This window comes from Pongo pygmaeus, chromosome 3, assembly GCF_028885625.2.
Source record: "Pongo pygmaeus isolate AG05252 chromosome 3, NHGRI_mPonPyg2-v2.0_pri, whole genome shotgun sequence".
Classification (NCBI taxonomy): Eukaryota; Metazoa; Chordata; class Mammalia; order Primates; family Hominidae; genus Pongo; species Pongo pygmaeus.
Genome location: NC_072376.2, coordinates 90514470 through 90529726, shown reverse-complemented (window position 1 = coordinate 90529726; position 15257 = coordinate 90514470). Strand labels below are relative to the sequence as shown.

Sequence of the window (15257 nt, the reverse complement as noted above, 5' to 3'; positions counted from 1 at the left end):
ATGGCACACAAGGCTAAAAATGTTTGTTATCTGGTTCTTTATGGAAAAAGTTTGCCAACCCTAGGTCTAATATGGTGCCCTCAGTAAATAGGAGTTTAGTACTAAAACATTACTAATGCCACTACAATTTGGGGTAGGACTATCACTAAAGATATATTCAACTATGGTTTTCAGTATTCCTTAAATAAAAATACTTATGATAAAGAAGTTTATAGTATATTATGGCTGAAAGCTCTTGACAAAATTTCTCCCCAGCACAATACTGTTGAAAATACAGAAAGAGATTAAAACCCCACCACCAAAGAGTAAGACAAACAGTCCACCTCCTGCCATTGCCAGGAGGAAGTCCCACTGACCCTAAGACATTCTATGGCCTGCCATTGCTGTGCAAGCCTAAATAAAAATAAGAACCATCATCTCTTCCCAACTTTCCACCTTCCTAGATCTAACAAAATATGGCCTTCCTCCCTCCAATGTGTGGCCACTGCTGTTTGAGGCAAAGAGTTAGCCCCAGCCCTTCACCTCCCTTAATATCTTTCTTTCTGCATCTAGTCAGAGCCCATGATGTCAAACAATAAAACATGAGTGGGAAGTACATGTGCTGGGGAAGAAGAGGGATTGATGAAAAGCAGTGACGAAGGAGAGTGCCCCGGTGTAAAGAATCACAGTCAGAGAGAGACATGGAAAGAGCCTTCAAAGCAGTGCAGGCTGAGGATCTGAGTTTTTTGTTCCATGTGTTCAGAACATAAGAGGGCTGGGCAGTGGAGAAAGAAAAAGAAATGATCTCGGTCAATGTAACTACACTAAGTGAAAACTTGCCAGACCCTTGGATTAGGAGGCATGCTTATTTCCTAGCATCTGGCTATAAATCTACTTACCCTTGCAGCTTTCAAGCAGTGACTATAGCCTGATTTTTCTTGATGAAGGATGAGTAAATAGAAAGAAGGGAACTTGGGAGAAAACTCTGAAGAATGATCGGTAGGAAAGGAAAAATACCTTCTACTCATCGTAAGTTCATAGCTGAGGCAGATTAACAAGAGAAAAGCATAAAAATTGATTTCAGTTTTATGTGACACAGGAACCTTCATAAGGAAATAAAGACCCAAAGAAACATTTAAACCTGAGTGTTTTTTTAGAGTAGCTGTGACAAAGAATGGATAGTCATTCCATTGGGCAAAAAGTATGATCTAATGATAACATACTGGGGAAAAATTTGCAAGGTGTATTTGTTCAGATTTTTCTCTGTGTCCCTGTGTTTTCGGAGATAAGGGTGTTTCTTTTGTATGGGTATAAGGACAGCACTTCTCACATGAGAGTCTTAAAACCTGCTTTAGGGAAAGATCTGAAAATGCTTCCTAAGCTTCATGACCTGCTTCAGGGTAGAAGCGCAGGGGGAAGGTCAAAGTGATTTTCCTGCTACTCCCGTTTACTCAAATTCCTTCTGCTTAAAGTATTCAATATGCCAAGATGCTATATTTGGGGATAGCATGTCCAGAATCCCATCAAAGACAAAGGAGTAACATTCTAAAGATTCAGATAAACAGCAGACTTCTGAAAACTATTTACTACAGGATCTAAACGAAAATGTTTAAAAGCCATTTTGTAAGTCCAGTAAGATGCAAGAATATTCAGACTTTATCAAACAGAAGCAGGAACAATAAAAAATAAACAGGATAAAAAAGTAGATGAACCAATGATAGTAGAAATAAAAAAGAAGACTTAATTAAAGCAAAATTATCAAATTAAAATCAGTATTAGAGATACTAGATATAAACTTAAAATCTCGCCATGCAGAGGAAAGGCACAGTGAAAAATGATGAGAGAGAACATAATTGATAAAGAGAAGGAAAGAGAGAGGAGCAATCTAAGAGTCATAGATATTTCCGGAGAAGTGAGAATAATTGGAACAGATATGATTAATCAAAGCCATCAATGAAGAAAACATTTCAAAAACTGGAATACAGTCTAAAAGAGCTCCATAATATTCCAGACAAAAATATATAAAAAGATACCTCACCTAGAAATATTCTGAAAGACGTTTGAATTATAAAGGTAAAGAAACATCCTACAAGAATGCAACAGAGTAAAATTAGCTGCATGTAATACAATAGAAAGCAGACAAACCTCAGATTTCTCCTCCACGGCACTAAATTCCAAAATTCAGTGGAAAGGAGTCCATAGGGTCAGGATGGGAAGAGATTATAGTCCTTCCAAATTTTAGATCCCCCCAAATTGTCTTTCATGTATGAAAGCAACAAGAAAATCATACTCAAATGCGTAAAGGCTCAGAAGACTTACTAATCATCTATCTTTCTTTTTTCTTTTTTTTTTTTTTGAGACAGGTCTTGCTCTGTCACCCAGGCTGGAGTGCAGTGACATGATCACGGCTCACTGCAGCCTCAACCTCCCAGGCTCAAGAGATCCTCCCACCTCAGCCTCCCAAGTAGCTGGGACTACAGGCATGAACCATCATGTCCGGCTAATTTTTGCATTTTTTGTAGACACAGGGTTTTGCCACATTGCCCAGGATGGTCTCGAACTCCTGGGCTCAAGCAATTCACCCCTGTAGGCCTCCCAAAGTGCTGGGATCACAAGCATGAACCACCATGCCTGGCCCATCTATCTTTCTTGAAAAAACATCCAAAGATGAAGTTCAAACTACTCGGATTAATTAATATTAGATCTGGTAAAAGTATGGTATTAAAAATCTCTCAAGAACTCTCATCAGACTGAACAAACAATTTCAGTGAGCCTACAGAAATGTGGAAGGGTTATGGTTATGGCTCTGTTCACAAAGCATCTGGACAAAAGTTGAAAGCAGGCAATTTCAGTATGAATTTACATCCTTCGTTAGAAGAATAACCCCTTATGTGAACATATGGAATTTCTCCTCTTGTCAAGGATTATCACCAATTTTAAAAATGTGATTATAACTATGCTAACAAACATATCTACATTTTCTTACCAAAAGACTGGAATGAATTCTCCTCCCCTCTCCACCACCAAATCTATCTTGGTCTTTTTGAATGGTGGAAATATGGGTGATTGTTTTCCTTTCAGCTTGTCCACCCTTGCCAAACTTTCCTTAATGATTACAAAATTCCTTTTGAAATTTAAAAAATAAAAATAAAAACCTTACATTAAAAATCATGAAAACCCTTGAAGACAGGTTGCAAATTTTTCCAGAATTCAAGACCTGAAAATACATTTCTACTGATAAACTTGTGTTTTCCTTATATTTAATGATGTAATGTATATAACATTCTTGGAAGGGCTTGATGTTAGCAAACATCATTATTATGATTATTATTAGGCAGGTGCAAAAGTAATCGTGGCCTTGGTAATGGCCACTACTTTTGCACCAGCCAGTATTATATATAAATGTGTAATTCATTATTCCGGGAGTAGTAGCATACTGATTAAAAATATAAGTCACATATAGTCTTCTGAGATTGCAATGTAGAACTGTTTAGGTTAAAAGTGCTGACACCTTGAGCAAGTTACTTACACTCTCTGGACCTCATTTTTATCAGCTGTAGAATAGAAATCATAATAATAGCTCCTACTTTGTAGGACTGTTATAAGAATTTACAAGCTCTTATAATTAATGGCTGACACATAGTAAACACCCAAAATGGTGGTAGTGATGGTGGTAGTGATGGTGGTGGTGGTAGGTATGGTACAAGTGGGGTGATATTTTCCAACAATAGCGCTAATTTGATAGCACCCCTTTGGATCATCAGAACATCCAGTGTATTTGTTAACAAACTATCATTAGGTATGATAAACATCCAAAATTTAATAGTGATATTAAATCAAGAAAAATGGTTCTAAATGATCTGACAGTTGAGTTTTTTATGTATGTAATGGCAAGAATATAGACTTAATGATACATCAGTGATTAAAATAAACCTATTTCCAAGTCTTCAGAATTGCTTGCATATTAATTAGCTCTAAAGTATGGTATCAAATTTCATCTTTTTACATTAATTATGTATATCAATACAAACTGTAAGTGAATATTGTGCATGAAGCTAGAGTTTATGTTTAATGATTTTTAATATGAGAAATAGTACTTTCAATTATTCCAGTAGCTGGTCCCCTAATATACAGTCTGAGGTTACATTTTTGAAGATTTAAAGTAGAAGGTTTCCAATGGAGTCTTCTTTCCATTCCTCCTTCCCACCTCCCTTATTGTTATGGTGGCAAACTGCTTAATTATCCTTCCTACCCCAGAGGACTAGGCCCCAAAATGGGCTTAATCAGAATACCTCAACACTAGAGTGTCCTCCAAATGTAACAGCATTAGAGTAAGACACTGTGCAACTCTATCAACAAGCTCATCTGCCATCTTAAAGCAAGGACATGGCTTTGTGATGAATTGGGAGACAAGACATGAGCACAGTAGTTGGTGTGGTGTGGATAATACAATCTAGTCTTTCAATTAGATACATTTCTCCTTTATTTGGCATTTAGCATTTCTTGTCTAATTGCCTTTTGTCGCCTTTAAAAATACTGCCCAATTGTCACAATATGCTATGTTATTGATTTTGTTTCATTTGACACAAAGTACTGCTTTGTATCAACTGAATGTTGGCTTCCAGCTTTTCCTTAGATCAAAAAATGAGCTATTTTTCGACTGGAGGCAAACTCCTTTCATGGTTATCTATCAACTGCCATGGAATATCCATTGGAGCCTCTGGAAGAGTAAAAAACTATAATATAAAATACCATGTATACCACATTTATTTGCAATTGATTTTCTCTTCTAAATTTGTGTGAAGAGTCTAATGTTTTGAGAATCAGATCAGCTTTAAATAAACAACAAAATCCCACTATCTTAAACATCCTTAGAGAAAATCCTTTGATAATTTGAATCATTATCCTATAAGAATTAAGTTGTGTACCTCTGGATAATCATGTCCAAAGATATGCATTATGTCTTAAAAAAGCAGACTATACCTATGCATCGAAAAACAATAACAAATCTAATCACATTATTGAATTTTCCAGATGTTTAGCTTGACATTTTTGGAGCATCTGCCATTAGAGCTGGAGGCTTCCTTGTGTGAATCCTCAAGGCTCAGTTGCATTATATAACAATTAGCCTAAGTGGCTGGTAATTAGACCTATCTGTAGTTTCTAAGGGTAAAAGAAATGTCTCAGAGGTGGTCTCTAAAAGTATAAGGAAAACAAAAAGGCCTTTGCTTCTTGTTTCTAGTGCTTCTGAGGCCTGCCTGCCATAATCTCAGAAGAGACTCCAAGTTCTTCAATAGCCTGTGAAGGCTGCATCCTGAGGTTGTCTTCCTTACCTGGTTACAAAATAGAGGCTGACACTGAGCTGTGAAGCACTGGGCAACCCCATTTCTACACAGACATTTGGCACACCGGCTCAGCCGCCAGTCCTCCCCATCCTGAAACACATGGCCTTCATAGGAACAGGGTTCTGGAAGGTCAAAGAAACAAGGATTACTAGGGGGATGGCATTTGTTGATCCCAGGGCTGACTGCATGGGTGTGCAGCCAGTGCAGTTGCACAGAGCCCACTGGTCAGAAGCCCAGTGCACAGAAGGAGGTCCTGCATTTGGTGTTCAATGCTCTGCAGTCACTATCTTGAAATCTCTGAATTTGTGTTTTATAGGTGAAGCTTTGAGGCTCAGCTCATGTGTGGTCCCACCTGCTGCTGGCTTCCTGGGATGAGTTCTCAGCTGCCAGCTCCTCCACTCCATCCCAATGAATGCCGTCATCCCCAACCCTCCTGGGGGCTGGTGCCAGGAGGTTGCATGCGCCCTATGCACCAAGTCACAGGGTAGAGCCTGGGGTGTCTGTGAGGGTATCGTATCCTCTCACCCATCATTCCCAGGCCCAAGGGAGGAAAACATTAAATAGCAACTAAAAAACATGACAAATATGACAGGTTGAGAGAAAGAGATCACAGAGGCAAACAAAAAAACAACAACAGAAAAGCTTTTTCTCCTCCTGCTTTTTGAACAAGAGACCCTACATTTTTGCAAATTATGTTGTTGGCCCCAGTTGATCCTCCAATCTTTCCAGGAAATATACGTCCGAAGTCTTTCTCATACAGAGTCAATGAGAAAGCCTCTTAGGACCTAAGAAAGAATCCCACAAACTCAGACAACGTACTCCCCACACCACCCCCAACTCTGTTGTTCCAAGTATTTTCACTTGTAGGGTTGGTTATTTAGCCCAAAACGTCTGTCAGTCCTTTTCTGGTAGGTGACATCTGAAATGCATCAGGCAAGCATTTTCCTTTCATCAATTCTTGGGCATATTTTTTCATCCCTGGAATTCTCCAGGGTAAATAAAGGATTGCTGGAAATGGAATAACTGGGGATCAGAAAGAAATGAGGTATCCTTTTAATGAGAAAAAGCAAGAATAGAGTGTACCTTCCAGTTGCTGTTAAATAAAAGTATTCTAGCTATTATATGTTGTGAGAGTGCATAATACAGTAATGACAATAATTCCTATTTATTATACGGTATACACTACCTAGTTATAAAAATGGAAGGGGACACAGATCCGCAAAGTGTAATAAAAAGAGTATGGGAACAAGCATGGATTCTGAGGAGAGGGCCTAAAAGTCTGACCCTGGCTTGCTGAACAAAATCTGGGTGTCTTGGTTTCTAGGCGGGCATAATTTCTTCAGTGAGGATGAAATAAAGACAAATAAAAGGCATGCTTCCTGTTGTGTGTGTCTTGGAGAAAGATGTTATGTCATCTCAAAGACAAGCCAACAGAAATAGTGTTGATGATACTATACAGAGAACTGAGTTATTCCTTTTTCTGTCCACTAAGGAGGCAAAAGGAACCACCTTAGCCTTATGGAATCATATCAAAGGATCTTTTCCCTATTCCCTTGCTTCTCAGGAGCTGTGAATGCAGCTCTCAGGAGCTGTGAATCAGAAACTCACAGAATCTCAAATTTCGAAGGGTGCTTAAGGATTTGTTCCAATCTCACTCTCTGGGACACTGCGTACTTCCAAGTGCAAGGTTTTGCACTTGATTCCAATACGGAATGGGGTTAGGAAATCTTTGAGCCACACTGAGCAAGAAAGAGAAGAGTTGAGGTGTCGCCATGTGTTGTGGGAAGTCAGGGACCCCGAACAGAGGGACCAGCTGGAACCACGGCAGAAGAACACAAATTGTGAAGATTTCATGGACATTTATCACTTCCCTAATAATACTCTTACAATTTCTTATGCCTGTCTTTACTTTAATCTTTTAATCCCATTATCTTCATAAGCTGAGAATGTACGTCACCTCAGGACCACTATTGTACAAATTGATTGTAAAACGTGTGTTTGAACAATATGAAATCAGTGCACCTTGAAAAAGAACAGAATAACAGCGATTTTCAGGGAATAAGGGAAGATAACCATAAGGTTTGACTGCCTGCGGGGTTGGGCAGAATAGAGCCATATTTTTTCTTCTTGCAGAGAGCCTATAAACAGACGTGCAAGTAAGACAGATATTGCTGAATTATTTTCCCAGCAAGGAATACCCTGAGGAAGGAATGCATTCCTGGGGGGAGGTCTATAAACGGCCAGTCTGGGAGTTCTGTCTTACGTGGTTGAGATAAGGACTGAAATACGCCCTGGTCTCCTGCAGTACCCTCAGGCTTACTAGGATTGGGAAATTCCAGCCTGGTAAATTTTGGTCAGACCAGTTCTCTGCTGTCAAACCCTGTTTTCCGTTAAGATGTTTATCAAGACAATACCTGCACAGCGGGACATAGACCCTCATCAGTAATTCTAATTTTGCCTTTGCCTTGTGATCTTTATTGCCCTTTGAAGCATGTGGTCTTTGCGACCTACTCCCTGTTCGTACACCCCCTCCCCTTTTAAAATCCCTAAAAAAAACTTGCTGGTTTTGTGGCTCAGAGGGCATCACGGTCCTACTGATATGTGATGCCACCCCCGGAGGCCCAGCTGTAAAATTCCTCTCTTTGTACGCTTTCTCTTTGTTTCTCAGACCAGCCGACACTTAGGGAAAATAGAAAGAACCTATGTTGAAATATTGGGGGCTGGTTCCCCCGATAGCCATGTAAACCTCCCAAGCAAAGAGGGTCCCCTTCTACAAGCTCATACTCACTCCCAGGGCCCACACAAACTGGGCAGCAGCTTCCTTCAGGGATGAATGCCAGCTCCTGGTGTCCACATGACAGAGGTGGGCATGGTTGGGGGGTACATCGGACTTCCCCATGATTGCAAGAGCACACACTACATGGAGAAGAGGCCCATTCTGTCCCATGCTGTGTGTCAGGGAGACAGAAAAAAAAAAAAGGTTAGTGCTAAAACACAGGCTTTCATTCAGCCAAGCAGAAACAAATCTTCTCTTATTCTAATTAAGGATGGAGCTCAGGGAAAGGTGAAATAAAGCTGTGAGCTTTCAAGGTTGAGAGTGGAATTTGCAATGTTCCAAGTCAAAGGCCAGTTTAAACATGGACTTCTTTTCTATTACCCCTAAGATTTTTTATTTACAAATTTCAGAAAATTTGTAAATACAAAATACAAAAAGAAAATAAAAATAACCTAATCTCCTATCATTTAAAACATTCTATAAAGCCCCAATTCAAATACACATATGTTTACTGTGTTCTTCATAACGACTATACCCTTTTCAGTAGCTCTCTCTGATCCTGTTTCCTTTCTTTGACTTTACTTTTTATCCTGATTAGTTCCCATATTCCACTCCCCCCTTCTCTCTCTCTCTCTCTCAACTGTTCCAGTGATCTCATGGTCCTGAGGAAAGTGTGATAGCCAACAGGGAGGACAAGCAGGAAATAATGTACCCAAGCATTGAGTTGCATAACCCAAGGATTTACTTGGCCACATGCACATTCTCAGATCCCAGCTCAGCCCTTCCTGCCTTGGAAACTATAGGTAAATGACTTAATCTTTTTCAATCTCAGTTTCTTGATCTATAATAATGAAATGGTATGACAACATTCCCTTCACCAGTGGGCTCTTCTAAGGGTTAAATGAGGTAGCCTGCTAAAGAGCCACCCAGGTGTGCAGTGTACTGGTGCTCAATCCAGAGTAGAACAGTGTTACCCAGGGCTGGGGAGATGTTGGCCAAGGCTACAAACTTCCAGCTATTAGATGAACAAGTTCTGAGGATCTAAGGTACAGCATGGGGGGTGATGGACGAGTTAATTAATTTGATCGTGGTAATTATTACACTATATATGCATATCCAACCGTGTTGTACACCTTGACTATATTTGATCTTCATTTGTCAATTAAACATCTTAAAATAAAAATATGCTCAATCTTTTCCCATTTTCATTGCATGATTTCCTGAGCTTCCTCCCTTCTTCCACACCTTGTATTGATTGTAAGTAGCAGGAATGGACACAGATACAAAGGTCAAGTCCTCTCCCATCCATTCTTACTTCTGCTACAATTATATATAAATTTCAAATTTAGTACAGCCTTGAAATTGGCAAGTCCACAAACTGTGGGCTAATAAAAGACAGGGCAATTGACCTTTATGCTTAAAAAGGCCTACACATGAAAGCAAAGAAAGAACTTAAAAGAAAATTGATAGGATTTAATGAGTTAAAATTTTTAAATCTGCCAAAAATTCATCATAAAAAAAAATTAAAAGGCAAAGGACAAACTGATCTTAAAAATTGCAGATTATGTTAATCAGAACTAAACTCTAATATATAAAAGCATTTATAAGAAGTAAGATAAAGACATTTCAAATTTTAAAAATAGCAATAAACTTACAGAATGTTCAAATTTATTAATTGTAAAAAATACTAATTATAAAATAAAACTTGGATAACATTTTAAGTATCTGATATGAAAAGACTTTAAAATTCATGGTACCTAGACTTGGTGAAGCTACAGCAAAGGGAAAGAAATTCTCTCATACACAAAGCCTTCCCTCACGATAACACCTGGAATCACTCAACCAGGGGAGGCCTCCCCAGGATAATCACACTTGAAAAGAGGATGCACTATCTGTGGTATTTCCCCTGGGCTTATCACTAGACACAGAAGACTCAAAATTAAATTTTAATGACTAAAGATGTCACAGCTTCAATACCCAAACTCTTTAGATGCTTTGACCTACTAATTTCACTTTTTATATGTTATCTGAAGAAAATGATTAATGACACACAAAAGGCTTAAATACAAGAAATGCCATCTATTGTTCTTTATAGTGAAATTGGAAATATTTTAGTGAAAATTGGAAGCTACACAAATATCTAATAACAGGGAATCATGTTCTCCAAGAGTACACTAAGGAACTATTTACAATATAATGTTATATAAAAAGGCAAGACATAAAACACAACATAATTCCAATTATGTTAAAACGTAGATCTGTATGTATTATCTATCTCCACTGCCAACCCCTCCACCAAAACCGAAAGAACATTAACAGTGGTTTTTAGAGTATTCGGATTACTGGTGATATTTTTTCTGCTTGTATACTTTTCTCTTTTCCAAATTTTTCCTAAGAAAATATTTTTTGTCATCATAAAGCAAATTATTGTTTAAAATATCTGATGAATCACTTATATATCTTAAAGTCAAAATTAATGACTTTAAAGACTATAGGGTCTTTAAATTATATATATATTTGACTATATATATTTAAAGTAAAATCTTAAAGTCTTAAAGACTGTGTAGAACAACTTGAAGTAAACTTCATTTTATTAAAAATTAGAAGACTGCTCTAAACATCTAGACATTTCACTTCATAAAACAAGACCTTTTGTTACTACCAAGAAACACCACTGTTGTTTCCAAAACATTGCAGTCACACTACCTTTCAGACAGAGACCAGAAAAATTAATTATAACAACAGCCTGCCAATCACCAAAGTTGTTCATCTCTAAAATAAGAGGGCTGTATTAGCTGATCTCTTGAGTACTCACTCTCTCTGTTCATGTAAATTTATTATCTAACTCAAGAGACATAAAATTAAGCAATGGGTTCTCCCTTCCCAAAAGCCTGAGAATTGTGGGAATTAAGAAAAACATTCAGGCCGGGCACGGTGGCTCATGCTTGTAATCCCAGCACTTTGGGAGGCCTAGGCGAGTGGATCACTTGAGGTCAGGAGTTCGAGACCAGCCTGGTCAGCATGGTGAAACCCCATCTCCACTAAAAATACAAAAATTAGCTGGGTGTGATGGCGGTTGCCAGTAGTCCCAGCTACTTGGGAGGCTGAGGCACGAGAATCACTTGAACTTGAGAGGCGGGGGTTCCAGTGAGCCAAGATCATGCCACTGCACCTGGGTGACCGAGTGAGTCTCCATCTCAAAAAAAAAGGCTCCACTGCTTGACGTCAAAGCCACAGAAGAAAGTCTAGATGGTGATCCAAAGTGTGCAGCATGATGAAAAGAAATCCCTCTCACATCTCTCCAGGAGACAAGTCACCTAAGTTTACTCCATTTTTGTCTCTTACGCCTCTGAAACAGTGACACCTCCTTCCCCAGAGTGAGTGTTCTGAGGATTGATAATGCGTGCAACACACCCAGCATAGAGATCAAGGCACCAGCATAGAGATCAAGGCATCAGTATATATACATAGTAGTTTTCTTCATACACGTTTATGAAAGCATTATTTTTTATAAACACTGTAGCAGCAAAGAGATCTCTGTAAAATGAAGGAATAATAGATACACAAAGCAATGCTCCCACAGGACCCGGTTTTACCTGCGCCATCTTAACCTCATTAATACTGTTTTGAAAACATGACATCTTGACACTGGGCAGAAGTGAACTCTGCAGACAACATCTTAAATATATTCTCCTGCATAGTCAACTAACAAGTTGGCTTGGCTGTTGACATAAGTTCAAAAGAAAGATAAGGTCATAAAGCATTTGCCTGGCTTACTGATGAACAAAAATACAATTTTTCTTCATATAATTTGTTCCTGTTATGGAGTTATAGATCCAGAATACTAAATATCTGGGAATGTTCAGTGCATATTATAATTACATCCTCTACTTTGAGGAGAACAAGGCTGAAGAATTCAATACTTATTTCTTGCCTCACACACATAAATTAGTTATCCTTTTAGCCTCACAAACAAAGTGAGCAGGCCTGTCCCTTCCTACTCCTCTATTCAATCAGGTTGGGCACTAGAAGCCATTTCATTTTTCAGTAAACCTTCAAGCCCCATCTACTCAGATTTGACATTATCTGGTGCGGAGGTTAGATTAGTAAACAGGAAAAGAAAGGGGATTCATGGTCCTTTCCCCTCCCTTTCACAAGGTAATTTGTGGGGAAAGCACAGAAAAAAAAGTATTCAAACAACTCTAAAACGCATTTGAGGCTTGCCTCCATGGCTGGTTGGCATGACGAGGCACAAATCCAAAAGTTAATTTCAAAGTATAGCTTTGCGAAGGTTATAGTTGAAATGATCCCCCAAATCCTGGCTATAATAAACCCTTGCAACACTCTCAAATAACCTGGAGTCAGCCAAAAGGTTCAAGTGTTTTCCTCACTCCAGGAAAGATCTTGAGACTAGTCTCGACTTGCTGAAATGCCAGTTGTATAAGACGCTGCCTCCTCTGCAAGCAAAGGAGGTCCTCTCCCGCGGCTCCACTGTTTTATTAAGGGATAGTTTTCTCACGCAGCCCTTAGCTCAGCCAGTCCTTCACTTTCCTTTGTTTGAACCATATTCTCCGGGGACAGTATCACTTCAACTGCCTCCCCTCCTGCCACACCCAGTCTATCCTAAATCCTCTTCTCAATCTGTCTTAGGGGAAAGCTTCCACTTCAGATCACCATTCCAAAGTTCTTAAAACGCCAGGCTATTTTATAGCTACTGGGAGTCTCCATTACCTGCCCTAGGGGAGGCAAGCCAGAGGCCAAAGAGAGAGGATCACTGCTATTCAGCAGGAGGGAAAAGTACCCTGGAAACTGCTCCCCAAACAAGCAAGAAAGGAAATGCTACAAGAGTCAAAAATAAACAAAACTAGTGATGCAAGTGATGAGGTGAGACCCAGACCAGACCAGACAAGCATTTAACCCACTCAAGAAAATTAATGCACTAAGGAGTGTTTGGTAAGAACCTAGAGGAAGTGAAGAAAGAAAGACAGGAAGGACAGGAAGACAAGAAACATAATTATTTTAACTTTATTAAGAATAAAATTAGAAGATTTTGTCTCGCCTTAAAAAAACCCATCTTCTAGCTCCATTTGAAGAAGCAATCCACTAGAGATATTTTCCCCAAAAAACTATAGTTTTGAAATTCATCCTTTTGCTCAGTTACATCAAATGCCAGAAATATAACATTTTCAGAGGGAGTAAATTTTGAAAGACACATATGGAAAAGCAACACATGGGTATATTCTTACCCAGTTTAGAGCTTTCTTCGTGGTGTATTATTGCAGAGGGATGAATCACAAGGGAAGCGGGGAGAAGAAAGACCAGCGGGAGAACTTTCTGAACTCTCCCTGCAAAAGTGGGAGGCTAGGAGGATTTCTAACTAACCCACAGCAGATCTGTGGTCCCAGAGCTACCCAGCCACACTGGTTAATGACCAACATGCCCTTGAGATGAAGTCATAGAGAAGTTGGAGAAAAGATTTACTAATTTTTTTGTCTTTTATTCACCCGTGTTTATTGAGCACCTACTCTGGGAAAAGTTCAGTGCTAAGTGCCAGGTAAGTGAGAGGCAGGGAAGATAATTGTAAAAATATAGAAAATATTGTCAATATTCTCAGGCATCTTAAATTAAGAAAAGAAGACTGCACATGTGCACACACATGACATGAGAGAGCATATGATGTCATCAGTGTGGTCCATGCAAAGATTTACTGAATTCTGATCTCCCATGTCCCTGGTACCACCTCTTATTTGATATGTCTGGTTTTTTTTCACCCAGATCCTGGACTTATTTTGGCTCCTAACAATGCCTTCACTTGAAAGATTCAGGTTGAACCATGCACTTTTCATTCACCTTGAACCATGCACTTATCATAATCATTCGGAACTGGCATTATTTTCATCACCTCTCTGCCCTGCGGCACTTTTCAGTTCATAGGGATTTTCTTCTGTGACATTTAAAGACAACACCACCCTACATAACACAGGCTGAATCGAGCAGCACATAGTGATACGTGGTCTGAAGACATTCTCAGTGTAGATCCTGCTTGGATGTCTTTCAGCAACACATTGTGCAGAAGTGAAAGAGTGGCTTCCTTGTGTACTTAGGAAACAGTGGCTTGAGTAAGATAATCCTGCCCCACACGGAAATGAGCACTGTGCTTTCTGAGTTTTAGGTCCCCACACTGAATAGCAGCCTAAAGTAGATATATCAAATCCTACTAACCTATGATCTCTCCTGAATAAAGACACAGTAACTTGGGGAAAGTTTTGTATCAGGTGGAAGATGAGGATTAAAGCGAAGTCTCTTTCCATTGTATTCAACTGTACCTACTACCTCAGGTAACATTTACATATCAATGAAGATAAACTGTCTATTTTCATAATTTCTATTATAGACTTTGCAGTTGGTACTTTTAATCATATTTAATATTTGTAAATTAATCCTGAATGATCTGAAATGAGAAAGTGTAATTTTAAAAACTTGAGAAAAGATTTCTAGTCCTGTAGTTCTAAACAGGGGGAAGATGAGCATTTTGCCCCCAAGGGAAATTTGGCCATGTCTGCAAAGATTTCTGGTTGACATGACTGAGGGATGCTACTAGCATCTAGTGGGAAGAGACCAGGGATGCTGCTAAATGTCCTACAATGCGAAGAACAGCTCTCACAACAAAGCTTAAAATGACAGGGCTGCTAAGTTGAAAATTTCTACTATAGTAAAAAAAGCCCGGAATTAGAAGTCAGAAGACCAGGGTTCTAGACCAGGTTATACCATTTATTAGTAATATGACATTGGGCAAGTACCTAAGCTCTTTGCAATTAAATTTTTTCGTATTTAACATGGGAGTAATAACATCTGCTCTACTCACCAGCTCAGGATTTTTTGTAATTATCAAATTTAAAATGTATGTAGCACATAAAAGGAGGGAGGTACTTTTACTATTCAGCATCACAACTTCTTCAACATCAACATTCTCAGGCACAAATTCAATCTACAAATATTTATGTAGAGCCTACAGAATGTTTTACTCTTATACAAGAAACCTAAATGCTCACAGAAAGTCAAATGGGCTGCAGATCCTCCACAATCCAGGCAAAGAAAAAAACTCTCATCAGCACAAGTTCAACATTCAGCTTTTCCCTTGTCAGAGATCTGCAGAC

The 15257-nt window shown here is 38.9% G+C and overlaps 1 protein-coding gene across 1 annotated transcript in view; it reads right to left on the bottom strand.

The window, feature by feature from the left end:
• Positions 1-15257, bottom strand: part of FRAS1 (Fraser extracellular matrix complex subunit 1) — a 466621-nt gene that overhangs the window by 271941 nt on the left and 179423 nt on the right. The window contains exons 5-6 of the mRNA XM_054485882.2: positions 8113-8272; positions 5313-5446 (exon numbers count right to left, since the gene is read on the bottom strand). Of these exons, the coding sequence (XP_054341857.1) occupies positions 5313-5446; positions 8113-8272 (294 nt within the window). The remainder of the gene's footprint in view (positions 1-5312; positions 5447-8112; positions 8273-15257) is intronic.